The 17,988-nt window shown below is 33.8% G+C and overlaps 1 protein-coding gene across 1 annotated transcript in view; it reads right to left on the bottom strand.

Moving 5' to 3' along the window:
- The window catches only part of whrna (whirlin a), a 144,958-nt gene that overhangs the window by 46,281 nt on the left and 80,689 nt on the right, over positions 1-17,988 (bottom strand). Inside the window, exon 3 of the mRNA XM_073825192.1 lies at positions 11,168-11,293. Within this exon, the coding sequence (XP_073681293.1) occupies positions 11,168-11,293 (126 nt within the window). The remainder of the gene's footprint in view (positions 1-11,167; positions 11,294-17,988) is intronic.

Below are 17,988 nucleotides of genomic sequence, written 5' to 3'. Positions count from 1 at the left end.
TTTGCACTCCCTGTAAGTAAAGGAATGACAGCATTCTGTAGCCTCAAAGCAACCGGCAGTCATTCGTTTTCAACGAGCGACATCGAGTTTCAACAACACGAGAGACAACTTAATGCAAATGAGCAGCGACGTGATGCTGCGACTACCAATGGGAGTACACACTGTCGACTAGAAAGTTGAGCAGTCGACAAGAAGCCAACAGCGAAGACCGGGAGGCCTCCAGAGATTTCATAGCTGTCAGTGCGAAGGCCCTTGAGAAAAACACTTGGCATTTGAAAGAGCGCCTGCCCTGACCATGGCATCCCTGACATTTCTCTCTTCCCTGCTTCTCTACAGTGATGGAAGAGGAAGAAGATGATGGAAGAGAAGACGTATGAGAAATCGGCTTGGCTGCTTGTTTTCCCCAAACGGCTCCAATATCCGGACAGCAATCAAAAACGGAGGCTAATGCACACCGTAATCACGCTTTGTTACAAATCCAGGTCTGTGAGAGGAATAACATCTGCTCTACTGTTACGTCAAATGTCAGCATCACTCATTCCTCATTTAGCAAAGTAGTTTAGAGGTTGGAGCTGTAAGCCAAATACAAGACTATAAATTTCTATCTTTACTCACTTTGTCACCTGCAAGGTTGCTGTTGTGCGTTTTTAAGTTTTTTTTATTTAAATGCTGTTTTCAAAAGAACTATCCGTTAGTATTCCCATTCATCTCACTGGAATTTCATGGGAACCCAGAAACATTTTTTGAGCCATTTAGCTCATAAATCTCACGTGAATCATCAATCTAGAAATGCAGAGTAAGAGAATCAATAAAAAAAGTATATCAGCTACGACATCAGATACAGCAGGCAGGTAAAAATATAACCGTAAAAACTGTTAAAATATAACACTGTTAAAACTGGATATGCTTTTATGAGCCTTCCACCAAATCAATCACTGGTCTGGCAAAAATGAACTAAACTAATGAAACTAACTAAATAAAATAAAATGAAATAATTCAAGCAAGCTTTCCAAAAAAAAGGCAGAAAAACTAATATAATTTGATATTTTTAACAACAATCATGAAAATTACCTGTTCTAAACTAAACTAATACAAAGACACAATAAAATAAAAATTAGGTGTTACTGACTTTACTTGAAAGTAAAAAAAAAAAAAAATGTAGCAAATGATAAGATTCTAAAAAAAGATTACATTTGAAACTGCAAAAATAGAATCAAAACAATAAATGAAAAAAAGATGCCAGAATACTTGGTCCTTTTTATTTTAAAATGAAAATTTTCTGAATTATCTGAAAATATTTTGATATTTTCAACATCAATCATTAAATTTGACAACTCTTCTTTATGCTATTTTAAACAGTGTATTCTGGAAAAATAGACTGATTTTGAAAGTAAACTAAACTAAAATAACACAAAGATACAATAAAATAAATATTGGTCAAGTGTCACTGAATTTACTTGACAGTTAAAAAAAAAAAAATGAAATTAATCATGTAGCAAATAATGGATTCTAAGAAATATATTACTTTTGAAACTAAAAAAAATAAATAAAAACTTTTTACATTTTAAAATGAAAATTATCTGAATTATCTGAATATATTTTGATATTTTCAACATCAATCATCAGTCTGATGGTGAAACACACTATATTACTTATATTTTATATATATATATATATATATATATATATATATATATATATATTATAATTTTTTAAAGACAACTCTTTATGCTATTTTGAATTATGTATTACAATGGATTCTAAGAAATAGATTACTTCAACTACAAAAATCGAAAAAAAAAAAATTATATAAATATTAAAATAAACATGAATAAATTTTAAAATGAAAATTATTATAAGATATTTTGATATTGTCAACAAAAATCATCAAATTCGACCATGAAACACTATATTATTTATATACAGTAGTCAACATTTGAAGCGGATCAAAACAGTTCATCAAAGTTGTCGTAAGACAAGAATGTGCATTGTTTCGGTTTTAGGACTACTTTAATGAAAGGTTGTGATCCACTTCAAATGTTGACTACTGTATTCTATACATATTCTACAATTTTTAATTAGACAACTTTTCTTTATGCTACTGATGTATGATTTTGAAATGAAACTAAACTAAAATAATACAAAGATACAATAAAATAAATATTATTCAAGTGTCACTGAATTTATTTGTAAGTTTAAAATAATTACATTTATTATGTATCGAATAATGGATTCTAAGAAATAGATTAAGTTTGAAACTACAAACATTGAATCAAAACGAAATCAAATAAATAATTGCCAGAATACATTGCTATTTTTTTATTTTAAAATGAAATTATCTGATAAGATATTTTGGGAAAAAAAGGAAAAAAAAAGCTTGCACTGGTATGGTATGGTACCCTTTAGTAAAGTTAGTAAAATATACACTTTAAATACTAATATGTACCTTTAAGGGACTAAGTACAAAGATGTACCAAAAAGTGTCAGCTTTTGTACTTTTTTGCTCTATAGTTTTTTCTATAGAGCAAAAAGGATAAGGATTTCACCTTTTTGTCTTCCAGGCTGTCTTATCATCATTTTTTTTAAATCATTGTTTCTGTCCCTCTTACTCTTCATTTTTCTTTCTGCCATTCTCTAATGAATGGTCATGCTCTGAATACGAATAAAGTGGTGCTTATCCCATCCCTTCATTCATTCATCATTGTACTTAATGGCTGTTTAAGACATATGGCCACACCAAGAGTACTTAAAGTTTGAGTAATACTAACTTTCAGTGACAGAAGCAGCCATACAGACAGACCCGCCCAGAGTCCAGAGCCTTCTTCCGTGAAACTAGCATATTTGTCAATCACACAGAGGCGTGACCACTTCAAAATGGGTTACAAATGTGCTAAAGTAGTCACGTTCACAGTCTAAAAGGCTTTTATTAGTCCAGAGGGATTTTTCTTGTGATGAACAGCCTCCTCTTCTGAAAAATTGCCTATGGGTATCAGTCAACGGATATGGCTATATGCTTTCTGGTTAAGGTAGAAAAAGATCAAAAGAGTTGAAAACTTGCAACTGAAAATGTCCCCAAATATCACAGTGAAAGTGTATGAGCCCCCTGAGCAAAAGTTTTCACAGCAAATGACTTTCTTCTCAACTCCTCAAGGACCAAGTGAATTGGCTTTATGTGACGCAGCATGGACAGCTGAATAGAGAGGGAACCGGCACTCAAAATGACTGATAAGAATCATGACAGCTCCAAAAAGTAAGAGCTATAAAATATTATTAAGCTGAAAAGCACGTCGGGCAAAGGTGAAGGGACATCTGACTGCAGATCACAGACATTCAAGAAATTCTGTGTCATTTGCAAGTACAAGAAAGAACGATTTTATAAGAGTCCCTGAGGTCCTGTGATTATTTTCAAGGAACCTGGCAGGGCAATCTGATATGAATTTCACTTAAAGATCAGCTTCTGGCATTTTTAGCATTTACCAGATTGAAAAAAAAAGTTCAGATTTTGGCAGGTTTTATTGAATTTACTTGACAGTAAAAAAGGATGCAATTTATTGGCAAGGGTATGATGGATTCTAATAGATTGCTTTTGAATCAATAAAAATAAAATATAAAAAATAGAAGAGAATGTTGGATATATTCTGTTTAAAAATATAAAATAGAATAAATCAGTTAGGTTTTTGAATTTATGGTAGATATGTTCTATTTAAAAAATATTTAAATAAAAAAATAAAATAAAAAACTATATAAAATTTATTCAGGTTTTACTAAGTTTATGGTGGATATGTTCTGTTTAGAAAAAACTAAATAAATTAAATTAAAAATAAAATACAATAAAACAAAATCAAATTTATCATATTTTATTGAATTTATGATGGATATGTTCTGTTTAAAAAATAATAAAATAAAATAAAATAATACATTTTAGTCAGGTTTTACAGAATTTATGGTGGATACGTTCTGTTTAAAAAGAAAAGAAAAGAAAAGAAAAGAAAAGAAAAGAAAAGAAAAGAAAAGAAAAGAAAAGAAAAGAAAAATAAAATTTAGTCAGGTTTTACTGGATTTATGGTGGATATGTTTTGCTTTAAAAATAATAAAACAAAATAAATAAAATAAAACAAAATAAAATTTAGTCAGGTTTCACTGAATTTATGGTGGATATGTTCTGTTTAAAAAAATAACACAAAATTAAATTAAATTAAATTTTGTCAGGTTTCACAGAAATTATAGTGGATATGTTCGGTTTAAAAATATATTTTTTTAAATTTAGTCAGGTTTCACAAAAATTACTTGACAGTTTAAGAAAAATGCTATTTATCAGTAAGGGAATGGTGGATATGTTCTGTTTAAATAAATAAATAAATAAATAAATAATAAAATAGAATAAAATAAAATAAAATAAAAATAGTCAGGTTTTCCAGATTTTTCTTGACAGTTTAAGAAAAGTGCAATTTATCAGGAAGGGAATGTTAGATATGTAAAACATGAATAAAAATAATATATATATATATGACCTGTATTACCAGTCAAAAGTTTCGACATTTCATCAAAGAGAGTGTGTTCACACTTTTGACTAGTGTATATATTGGTAGTGTATATATTAATAATAATAATAATATATACATTTTAATAAAATAAAATAATTAGAGTAAAATAAATACAATTTAGTCGTAGGTTTCACTGAATTTACTTGCAATTTATCAGTAAGAGAATGAAGAGAATAAAATCAAATAAAATAAAAATATGAACAATTAACAATTTGGTCAGGTTTCACTAAATTTACTTGACAGTTTAAAACAAATGCAATTTATCAGGGCCTAAATGGTGGAAATGTTCTGTTTAAAAAAATAAAAATAAAATAAAAATTCAGTCAGGTTTCATTGAATTTACTTGACAGTTCAAAAAATGCTACTTATCAGGAAGGGAATGGTGGATATCTTCTTTAAAAAAAACTAAATAATTAAATTTAGTTAGGTTTATTTTAATTTACTTAACAGTTTAAAACATGCAGTTTATCAAGAAAGGAATAATGAATTTTGTCTTTTTAAACAAAACTAAACTATTAAGAAATTATAATAAAATAAATGCCTTTGTGAGAGAGAGCAAAAGGCAGAGAAAGAAACAGCGTCTGGTTTGTTGAATGAAAAAACTTCAAAGTAACTGTGTCTGAACCTCAGGCCTCAGGTTGACAATATCAGCTAATGGAGCAGCTGAGATTCACAAAAAACCCAGTTAAACAAATGAAGTCCTAAAAAGCTTTTATCCTTTTATGGATTTAAGTAATTTGACCGTTACAAACTACAACACTGCTCCCAGTAAGTGTCTTACCATCCTGCAGCCAAGAAGTGGCTTAATTGTATTGCTCATTATCCTTTTACTACAGTTACAGAAGAGCAGCCCAAAGTGAGACAGCAATAAAGCAAGCACAGACAGTAAGACATATACATACAAATAAAAGAATAACACCACAGAACAGCACTTCCAAGACAGGACGAAGACAAAAACAGAGGCAGAAATAGAGGCTGAGGCTTCAGTGAATGCACACTGATTAACTCCAGCTCTTCAGGGGTTTTGTGCTCTGTAACGCTGAGGGACCGCTCAATGCGCAAGCACATTATTCCATCCAATTAAAACTCTACGAGCTGCATCCGCCACGAAGACCTCTAGTATTCTACATCTCCGGTTCAACCTCTGAAACCCCAGGGTTGGAGATAAAGATACAGGCACTGAGTGAGATAAGACAACAGATATTGTTTGCAAACAAGTGCTGCTGTTGCCTGTGGAAGAAGAAAGTGCTACTACGGTCATAATCATTTCAGAGATAGGACTAAATTCATCCATCACGACTGTCCTGAGTGTGATAAGCACACTCCTCTGTGGCTTTTTGAAAAAAGTTGGAGTCCAAACAATAGCGGACCCCACTGACTTTTAGTGTTCAGTACAGACAAAAATCACTTTTCAAAGACATTTCTCACAAAGTCTTATTTTGCGCTACACGGAAGAAAGTAATGAATGCAGGTTCGGACATTTTTCAAAAAGCTACATCTTCCAATAAGAATGGTGACACAAAATGCTATTGCTGTTGTGAATGTCAGACTGAATAGAGGGTTTGCATTTACTCCACGGTTTGGTCAGTTACACAGATCCGTGGCCATATTGGAGATCTTTGGATGTAAACAACAGCATGGATTGCATGGTTAATTCGCTAATTTATGCTGTCTAAACCATAAAAAAATGGTGAAAGCTGCTAAATCATATAGAAAAGGACTTAGTCAGCAGGAATGCTATATTGGTCTCATAGGATTCAATGATCTATGCTAAGCTATGCTAAAAGTGATATCGCCAGAACAGCTGAATGGATTTCAAAACGGTAAAACTCAACTTATTAACTCGGGGGGAGTTGGAGAATGAGCATATTTCCAAAAAAAGTAGAGTGTTCCTTTAAAACGAAACCGAAAGTAAAACGTGCACGCGCATTCAAAAGCAATTTTAAAACCCCACATTTAGAGAGCGACATCCCAATGTGCGCAAATTAGGCTACATAACATATCCAGGCTGTAGGCTATATTAGGTTGTGTAGTTGTCTATAGCTCTGTTTAATGCTCGAAACATTCTGTCTGTATTTGCACTTTGAATATTGAGAGACTAGCTGACTTTGATTATGGCTGCATTTATTGTTTACACTTAATACGACTAAGAAAGAACTGTGTTGTTTATTTTTTGTTATTTATACTGCAGGTTGTTTAAAAATGCAGTGGTTGTCTCGAATTTAAATGGCTCTACCTGTAATTGAGAAAATAAACTTCTTGTTCATGAACTCATTTTTTCATTCATTCTTGTCCCGTGTTTAAGGCATAAAATACATATTTAAAAAAGGCTTTAAGAATCAGCCCATTTGATTGAACATCGGCAATGAGAATCGGCCATGAAGAATCGAGATTGGTGCATTACTAAAAAGAAATGCGGGAGAAGTGTCTTAATATTCATTTGGTGCTCCTAACTTTTTATAGTTGGGAGAACCAGTGTTACCAAGTAAAAAAGTTAATTTCGAGCCCTGCTATAATACTCCAAATGTTTTTCCTGGTCTGACCGATTAGTACAGCCCAAAACATGACAATTATTGACTGTTTTCAGCAGCAATAATCAGTAAAATAAGGAGTTTCGTTTGGTTCAGTGGTGTTGTTTACGATAACCTGTCATGAAAACCCTCTATTGTAAGCATAGCTTTACAGTCGAGTGAGCTCAAGCAATAATCAAACAAGCTCTGCTAGACTATAGAATCCTACATATGGGAGAATGCAGGGCTCACAAAATCGCTAGCCCGACGTCCCGGGGCTATTGTGTTTTCCAGTTGGGCTACCAAAATGTTTCACCGGCCTGCGGCCTGCTATCGTAAAGTAGAGGGCTCCTGCAGGTCCTTAAAAACTCCTCATTTTAGTTGTATCAAATTTAAGGCCATAAATTTTTAAATATGTTAAATAGTATAAGAAAGTCTTAATTATAATTTAGGAGGTCTTACATCTGGGGACGGAAGGTCGAGAATCGCGATAGGGCTGGATCAAACTTCGATAGGCAATGATGTCATTGAATAAATATGCACGCTGCCATTTCAAAGACAAAACGCTTTATAATATTTTCGTAGCTTTATAAGATTAAGGTTGAACCACTGATGTCACATGGACTATTTTAACAATCTCCTTACTACATTTCTAGGCCATGAACATAGTAGTTGTAGGGTCAGAAAGCTTTGGATTTCATCAAAAGTATCTTGATTTGTGTTCTGAAGTTGAACGAAGATCTTACAGATTTGGAATGACATGAGGGTGAGTAATTAATGACAGAATTTTCATTTTTGGGTCAATTATCCCTTTAAACCCCAACACTGCATAACTAAGTATTTTAACATCAAAATCTGTTTCTGCTATCAAACCCCACATACTTGCAGTCACTCTGTGGTTTCTGATTTGAAAGTCTCCAAGTTCTGTCTCTCTCAATTGAATGGAACACAGCATTAATATTTATGAAGTCTGGTAATTCCAAGATGGATCACTTCTGCTTTGAACAAAAAGGGATTTGTTGCCAATACCAATTTATACCTCTTTTCACACAGGTTAGTATATGTGGGGCTGCACATATTGAAGGCAACCTCTCTACAGACCCCCTGGCCTTACATCTATCTCAAGGGACCTGTTAGGAAATAGATGTTTCATCCACCTGGTTTCATTGATCTGTGCATTTGTGTTGTTCTACTTGTGCGTGTCTATATTGGGGTGTGGGGTCAGGGGTTCATCTGCTGCTAACACTATAATAACACAATCACTCTGAGTGCCGGGCTATTTGGATGAAAGCTATTTTTCGCTCTGGAGTGGTGGCTCACACTTATGGGGGCTTACCTGCTCATTTCACAAAGACAGTTCATAGCGACCATGACAGTCAAGCTACAAAAAGGACAAAAATACACCATAAATGTAGGCTACATTGCACATGCAATGCTATCATTTTTCATTTTGATATATTAGCTGTCTAAAGATACTAAAGAAAGAAATGTTTTGGTGAACTATGTTAAAATTTGGGGATAGCATGATTTTTTTAAAATATTTCTTAGAATTGGGAGATATAAACTCGCAATTATAAGACATTAAGTCAGAACTGCAAGATATAAACTCGCAATTCTTACTTTTTTCTCAGAAGTTCGAGTTTGTATTTTGCACTTCTGCCTTGTTTTCTAGCAATTACAGGATATAAACTTGCAATTATGCCTTTTTTTCCTCAGCATTGATATAAATAATATAAATATAAGATATAAACTCGCAATTGTGAATTATAAAGTCTTTATCAGTCTAAATATTTTTCAGAACAGAGTTTTTTTTCTGGCAACTGCAAGTTTTTATCACATAATACTGTCACTTTATATTTCAGAATTGTGACTTTATATTTCAGAATTAGTAAGTTTTTATCTCACAGTTCTGAGTTTATTTCTCAGAATTATAAGTTTTTATTTCATAAATCAAAATTTTTTTTGTCACGTAATTCTAAAAAAAATCAGAATTGCAATTTAAAATCTTGCAATTCTGACTCCAGTCTATTTCTCAGAATTAAGTTATTTTCTCACAATCGCAAGTTTGTCACGTAATTGAGAAAAAAATTATAATTGCAAGTTTGTATCTCGCAATTCTGACTTTATTTCTCAGAATTGTGAGTTTTTATCTTACAATTCTGACTTTATATCTAATTATTCTGACTTCATTTCTCAGAATTATGAGTTTTTATCTTACAATTCAGAATTTATTTCTCAGAATTGTGACTTTATTTCTCAGAATTGCAACTTGATTTCTCAGAATTATTAGTTTTTTTTTTATCTCACAATGCTGATTTTATTTCTCGTAATTGCAAGTTTGTCATAATTCTGAGAAAAAGTCATGGTCAAGGTAATATGTTGTAATTTTATTTCTCAGAATTGTGACTTCATTTCTCATAATTATGAGTTTTAATTATGTAATTCTGAGAAAAAGTCAGAATTGCAAGTTAATATCTCACAATTCTGATTTTATTTGGATTGCAACCTTATTTCTTAGAATTGCAAGTTCATATCTCACTATTCTGACTTCTCACAATTCAAATTTTTGTTCTCAGAATTAAGAAAATTATGCAATTCTGAGTTTTTTCTCGCAATTGTGAGTTTATATTAAGTAATTCTGAGAAAAAAGTTATTTCTCACAATTTTGAGTTTATATCATGCAATGGCAACTTTATATCTCACAATTCTGGCTTTATAACTCGCAATAGCGACTTTTTATCATGCAATTCTGAGAAAAGAATCAAAATTGCAGGATAAAAAGTCACAGTAACCTTTTTTATTTCGTGGCAGAAACTGGCTTTCATAGAAAACAGTTGTATTACAGGTTTTGTGAGAACCATGATTTTTTTTTCAGAATTATTTGATAAATAGAAAGTTCAAAAGAACAGCATTTATTTAAGAAAGAAATCTTTTGTAACATTACAGTATAAAGTAAATGTCTTTACTGCTATGTTTCAAAATGTGTCAGCTAAATAAAAGTCAAACATTTCTTTCAAAATAAAATATTGGCCTCAAACTTTTAAATGTTAATTTAATTTTTCATACAGTACATTTGCCATGATAAACGTGTGTGAATCTGCTTTCATGTTTGTGATTCCCACAGCAGCAGTGAGGCATTGTAAACACAGCTTCCTGCCAAACCGCTGCCCAGAAATCCATCTCACATCTCTCTTCTGAACAGACATATGGCCTGAAGATAAAACATCCAACACTCTCTCCAACTCTCTCTCTCTCTCCATGAGCGTATCTGGATCGCCCTCCTTTTAAACTGCCATCTCCTCTCAATCCCATCATGAATCTAAAGGCTGGGCACAAAGCGAACTGCCAGCTTGAAAAGAGCTTAAAACTTTCCCTGACACCACATAATAATGATATTCACCTCAAATTGTGGCAAAAAACGAACAATGGAATAAATGCAGGATGTCTGGGCATATTATTCAACAGAAGAATAGCTGGAGAAAAACCACAGGCACTTCACAGTGGACTTGAATATTTCTTTCTCCTTCATGCACAAACACACTTGAAGGGAGTGCTAAAATCAAAGCGAGCAAGGTAAAACCAGCTGGACACTTTGGACAGAATTTACAAACATGTTTTGTCAATCAACAAACCAGCAGGTTTATGGGATGCCTGTCAGAGAGTAAGCAAAGGAAGAACAGTGTATCTTGTTAGGGATTTTTCATTGACTTCTTTTCTTTTTACACTGAGCTAATTATCATTAGATATTCTAACCTCTAACCTCATCCAACCAACACAAAAACCTTTTTGCATTTTCATGAAGTCTGTTTACTAAGCTGTTTTCCTCACGGGCCCTGTTGGCTGCTGCTCACAATGTGGGCAAAACCTGATACAAAAGACTGAACAGCAACAAAGAAAACCTTACATATTTGGACAGAGAAAATCAAAATTAACATGTCGAAGAGTTGTGGAACAATTAATGCATGAAATGAGAGACAAAAATAAGAGACTAAGAGAGTGTGAAATACTCTCCACAGTGCGACACTTAGAGATCACAGTAAGACTAATTACACAAAAAGCAATAAAAATTGATAAAATAAAAAAAGATGTGGGTAAAATAGGAATTAATTGTACCTTGAGTCCTCCACATTCTGCTGCGGAGCCTCTGTCCACACCCGTGATGTAGATACCCAGAGAGTATTCAGCTCCTCCGCGGATCATGAGACCCAGAGAACGGCCATCATCCAGCACCAAATTCACCTGTGAAGAGGAAGAGATTGTCTGATTAATAGCCAAATCAAACTAATTGTATAAAAAAGCATTTGAAGGGATACTTTACCCAAAAATGAAAATTCAGTTATTAATTACTCACCCTCATGTCAAACACAAACTAAGATATTTTTGATGAAATCTTTCTGACCCTACATAGACAGCAACACAACTGACTCACTCAAGGCCCAGAAAGGTAGTAAGGACGTCATTAAAGAGCAAGACATATGTTTTTTAATATTGTGTTGGAGTCCACTGGAACAGGTTTTAATGCATCTAAGGTCAGATAACACTGTAATTTTCTCAGAATATACATTTACACATAGAGTCATTTGTCAATGATTTCAAAACAGTTTGTTGGAACCAGCTTTGAGTATCGTGTCTTTAAACCCCTTCCTTCCATAAGCCTACTCGGCTCTGATTGGTCAGCAGGCCAAGTCTATTGTGATTGGCACAGAGAGGAGTATTGAAGCAAGTTAGCAAGTGCTGCCAACACAATCTGTGTTGCCAAGTCTGTGGTTGTTTTTGATGTGCGGGTTAAAGCGACCCCAATAACATAATATTTAGCTCCTGAAATGCGATTGTATCAAGGGAACTCTGACAAAAAAACATGTATTTTACACCCCAGAATGTGATTTTTAACGGGGTCTTTCCTCAAAACGCGATTGGGCTTGTTTTGAGTAGCAATTGGGTGGGTTTTGTTGTGAAAACCTGGCAACCCTAAATTACCTTTACATATAATATAGTGCTCCAATCCATTCTTAAAATAATGACATAAAAACATTTTGTTTAACACTTATGCAAGTAAATCGTGCCCAGAGCTAAAATTTAGCTGCTAAATTGTAAATACATGACAAAACAATAATGGTGGATGCGTTAGCCGCTGCTAATGTGACTGATGAAACAACGCAGTTTGTAAACCAAAATATGTCTAAAGCCCGGCACACATTGTGCGATTAAAAAAAAAAAGCAGAAACCTTTAGCACTAATTCTGATCATGGCTTGTCTTGAAAAATGATGACACTTTGACGTTCGTCGTAGATGTCCCACTGATGTGACACTGCCAGAATTTCAAGGTAAAATCTGATAACAATGGCCATTAATCATGTCAAACTAATGATCAAAGACCACAGATTTTAGCCTAGGATTATAGGAATCTTTTAGGATTTTCAAAATTTGTCTCACAGTGTGAGTCGGGCTTTAGTTACATTCTTTATTATTAAATGAAGTAATTAGAACAACGACAGTCTACATTAATCAACACATTCTTAGGAAATAGTGGGTTCAAAGAAAATTATCAGAACTATTTCAGTAAGACAGTAATATCGTGCTTTACCTGGAAACCTAAAGCTGCTTAGCACAATAGATATTTTGAGCACTCACTTGAAAATGTACGCATAACGTGGATAACGCTTGTTAGTCCAAATAAAGAAGATTAGAAGCCAAAGAAGATAAAAGCCAAGATTAGAGAAGCAGTCCTCTGTAAAATGACGAGCACACAACAAAAGGTTCGAATTGTATTGCTGTGGTATCGTAGAAAAAGTAGATTCTATCCACTGATTCTTCACATCATCACCTTTCCGCAATGAAAACAAAACAAACTTGCTTTCACAGCACAGAACAGTGTCTTCTCGACTAGCACAAGTGTTTGCGGGCAGGCGGGGATTATTTTATTATTTGCGTCAGTCTTCGATGTGCGCTCATGAGAGTACCACGATGGACTATTTTAACAATGTCCTTACTACCTTTCTAGTCCTTGAACATGTCAGTTGCGTTGCAGTCTATGCAGGGTCAGAAAATTCTTGTTTTTTATCTAAAATACCTTAATTTGTGTTCCAAAGATGAACAAAGGTCTTACGGATTTGGAATGACATGAGGGTGAGTAATTACACACAATTTTCATTTTTGGGTGAACAAATCCTTAAAGCCGCTTGCTTTGCACACACAAACTGTGTGTTCTATTGTGGCGACAAAGAAATTAAAATATTTCCCAAAAACAATGTGTTGTTCACCTCTCAAACATAGAGCAGCCATTACTGTGCCTTACAACTATAATTCTCGCTTCTAACAACCTATGTGCCTTAGCGAACGACAGTAATGCTGAACCAGCAGAAGGACTAATGTGACTCCCACGACCTCTTCAATGCGCAGCACACAAAAGCAACAATAGTGCTGTGATTAGAATGCATCATAGAATCCCCGCAGAGTCAATCAGACAGGGTCACCAAAGCGCTCTGGGAGATCAATGCAGCAGTGCCGCCGTCTCATCCAAACACTAGCACCCACCAAAAGCGTCTGTCGCCCACTAGCGCGCTGCTTAAAGGTTAGTACTAGCCATCCCTGAAAGGTCAAGGTGGTGTAGGGCTGTATTCCGTTTTGTGTGTGTCATTGTTCATAATGCCACACATTTATAAATGTCTCTCTCATGAATGGCTTCTTATATTTATTTTTTATTCTTCTTTAGAAGCGTGCTAGAGGCTTAATAGCTTTCTACGTAACTTTTGTGTCAGAACCCAGGAATTTGTCAGAATTACCCTGCAAATTGCTTCACGGCGTTGTGAGACCGAACAAGCAGGGTAGTAAATCAGGGCGGGTCGAGGGAGATTTCTGCTGCGCTGTGCAGTACTGATGAAGTCGGTGTGCTACGCTAGTGCACTCGCTTCCAACGGCCGCGGGGGCCCGAGAAAGAGCGCACGCTTTCCAGTGGCCTTGGCAGATTTACACCTGGATGAACAGCTCATAAAACTCTCCCTATAATCACATTTAACAAACTCTGGCACACAGGTGAGAACAGAAGAAATTATGGAGGGGTGACGAATAGTGCTAGGGCAAATTTGGGGAGCGGACAGAAGGAACAGTAGAACAGAAACCATAAAAATAAGTTGTGTTAACTGTAACATTAACTGCTTTTGACATTGTTATTAATAAAATTGTTTCCTCAGCAGGATATCAGCATATTAGAATGATTTCTGAAGGATCATAGTTTAGCTATCACAAGAAAAAAAAATTACACTTTAAATATATTCCAATAGAAAAGTTATTTTAAACTGCAATAATATTTCACAAAATGTGGAAAATGATGTTTTTTGAACCTCAAACTGCATAAACACATTGCATTACAACAAATACACAAAATAATGCTCTTTTTAGCAACATCATTTGACCCCTTTAAAAGTTAACTATTAAAAAAAATAATTGTTTCAATTATTGTTACTGTCTTGCGTTATTATTTTGGAATAAATGTAAAATGCTTAAAAACACTAACTTGATGAGTTCATACTTGGTCTTTAATAAACAGAATATTGATTACATTGTTAATGTAAAAATATAAAACAGATTTTTCTTTTTCTGATAGTATATAAAACGTTTATTTAACCAAGAAAATGTCTTTGCCTCCTCATTTTAAAACTCCACCACAATTTTGAAGGCTTAAAGGGGTCATCGGATGCCCATTTTCCACAAGTTCATATGATTCTTTAGGGTCTTAATGAAAAGTCTCTAATATACTTTGGTTAAAAATTCTCTCTAGTAGTGTAAAAAACACCCTTTTACCTTGTCAAAATTAGCTCTGCGAAATATCAGCTCATTTTAAGCATAGGCCCTTTAAATGCAAATGAGCTTTGCTTGCCCCGCCCCTCTCTGCTGAGGGATTACCAGCTGTAATGTTTACTTTAGCCGCATTTAGACGCGTTTAGCTGTGTTTAGCTGCGGTTATCGGCGAAACTTGCCAACAAGCACATTATTAAGAAAGGCCATTTGCAAAGATGCATAAAAACCCTTATAGTCACTTCTGCTGTGGGTGAAGCTGCATCACGAATGATTCACACGAACACAGATGCATATGTAGATCGGGATCGGTGCTTTCCTTTTAAAAACAAAAGTAACATTGTCCTCTGCCTCTTAAACGGCTTAGATGTCGGGAGTAAATGACGACTGCTATGTTCATTATTACATCCAACAACAAAACACCTCAATCTCTCAATTAGAGTCTTCCTCTGCACCTGAGTCGACACAATGGCAATCGTATTCAGACTGTTTCAGCTCGGTGAGGGCGGATCTAAGGTAAGGCACTCATGTCAATCAACTGTGTTTTGTCACAACGACAAGAAGCTGAGAATGACCTGATTTTAAAAAGGGGATATTTCTTTTAAAGATTAAAAAAATACCACTGGGTGGATTTTTATCATTGTAGGGTGGTTGTGTACACAAACTACCAACACACATTAATGTTCAAACAACATGGAAAAGTTAGTTTTGCATCCAATGACCCCTTTAAGTTCTTGCACAGAATACAAAAAATTACAGAGAGGTAAGGAACAGTGATATTTGGGGAGAAGACAGAAAAAGGTTCTCACATTTAAAATCAGCTAAAACGGACAATGTAGTGATTGATTGTTTAATTTGTCCGACTAACAGTGTGTGCTGAAAGTTCCTTAGGCGAATAATGACGTGCAAAAAAAATATATATATATATTTCTCACCCTTCACTGACTTATATATTTAATTCATATTGTTTAAAATTCATAACAGGGCACCTGCATATAACTGCAGACGTCTTAGTTTTGTTCAGGTCTGATGGAGACTGAGTAACTGTGGAACAGACGCTTGTATTTTCTGCTTCTTAATGTTTCATACATATTCAATAATTCTCTGATAAAAAGACACCTAGACCACAACACTAATCCGCCGGTTTGGATTTGCTCCTAATAGACGGCATTGTTCTAAATGGAAATGCATCGGCGTCAAGGGTTTATCAGCTGAGTACACATTGTGTATGTTTACCAGAAAGACTTGTGTAAAATGCAAATCAAACACACACACAAACTAATTCACACACCGCTACTGTTTTTTTTTTTTAAACTAATCAAATCAAATGAGCACAAAAAGCTTATCAGAAGTAACAGGAGAAAATCCCAAGTAAACCAATTCAGGTTTAGCTTTAAAGTGCTACTGCCCATTAGCTAGCGGAGAAGATCACAGATAGTTTCGCCTGGAGATATGTGTGTGTGGCAGCGGATAAATGATGACTTATAGGAAAGGACAGCGGTCCACTGGCACTTCGACAGCATTGAGGTTGTCATCAGCTGGCACAAATAAGATAAAGAGCTTTGGTTTACGGAAATAATAGCACAGACAGCGTTTCATGAAAGACAAGGCAAATTCTTCATCCTCACCTCTCTTACGCACCGGTGGAAACTCATTTCCACACTCAACCTGCGGTATACAGCAGCAGAGCACTTAAAACGACAGCCATTTATTGAAGCTGGTGAGCTGTAAACAACGCAGCTTTAACATTGAGTGTTTGAAGACTCTTGCACATGCAAATGATCAGAAGTTCTCCATCTATACTATATCTCAATAACTATGTGATTGTCACCCGCTTGCAGTAAATGAAGGTTTTATTTATCTGTTTGTTCATTATTTTCTAGGGACAAAACCGCTTTATGAACTATTATACTCCTTTTCAAATACAAATACACACTACTGTTCAAAAAGTCTGTAAGATTTTTTATTTATTTATGAATTTTTTTTTTTTTTTTTAAAGAAATAAATACTTAAATTCAGCAAAGAAGCATTAAAGTGATCAAAAGTAAAGGAATATCCTGTTATATTTTCATCGACAAATACAATACTGTTCAAAACCTTGGGGATGGTAAGATTTTTTTCCCCTTTTTTTAAAAGAAATAAATACTTATGTTCAGCAAGGATGCATTAAAGTGATCAAAAGTAGAGGTATATTCTGTTATATTTTCATCGACAAATACACTAGTGTTCACAAGTTTGGGGTCTGTAAGATTTTTAATTTTTTTTTTTTTTTACATATTTTTTAAAAGAAATAAATACTTATATTTAGCAAGGATGCATTAAAGTGATCGAAACAAGTAAAGGAATTTTCGATTATTTTTTCATAGACAAATACAGTAGTGTTCACAAGTTAAAAGTCTGTAAGATTTTTTTATTTTGTTTTAATAAATACTTATATTTAGCAAGGATGCATTAAAGTGATCAGAAGTAAAAATAAATAAATAAATAAATGAACATATTCTGTTATATTTTCATTGACAAATGCACCAGTGTTCACAATTTGGGGTCTGTAAGATTTTTTTATTTATTTATTTATTTTTTATTTAAAAAATAATTATTTTAAGAAATAAATACTCATATTTAGCAAGGATGCGTTAAAGTAATCAAAAGTGAAAATAAAGGAATATTCTGTCATATTTTCATGGACATACTACTGTTCACAAATTTGGGGTCACTAAGTTTTTTTTTGATTAAAACTTTTTTTAAATAAATAAATTCTTATATTAAGCAAGGATGCATTTTTTATTTTTTATTTATATCAGAAGTAAAAGTAAAGGAATATTCTGTTATATTTTTATTGACGAATAGGCTACTGTTCACAAGTTTGGAGTCTGTAAGATTTTTTATTTTTAAATTTTATTTTTATTTTTTTTAAGAAATAAACATTAAAGTGATCAAAAGTAAAAGTAAAAGGTATATTCTGTTATATTTTCATCAACAAATACACTACTGTTCACACGTTTGGGGTCTGTAAAATGTAAAAATAATAAAAATAAAAGTACTTTTATGCAGCAAGAATGCATCAAACTGATCAAAACTAGAGGTATATTCTGTTATATTTTCATCGACAAATACACAAGTGTTCACAACTTTGGGGTCTG

The sequence above is a fragment of the Garra rufa genome, chromosome 19 (assembly GCF_049309525.1).
Source record: "Garra rufa chromosome 19, GarRuf1.0, whole genome shotgun sequence".
Classification (NCBI taxonomy): Eukaryota; Metazoa; Chordata; class Actinopteri; order Cypriniformes; family Cyprinidae; genus Garra; species Garra rufa.
This window is presented reverse-complemented; position numbering and strand designations above follow the sequence as displayed.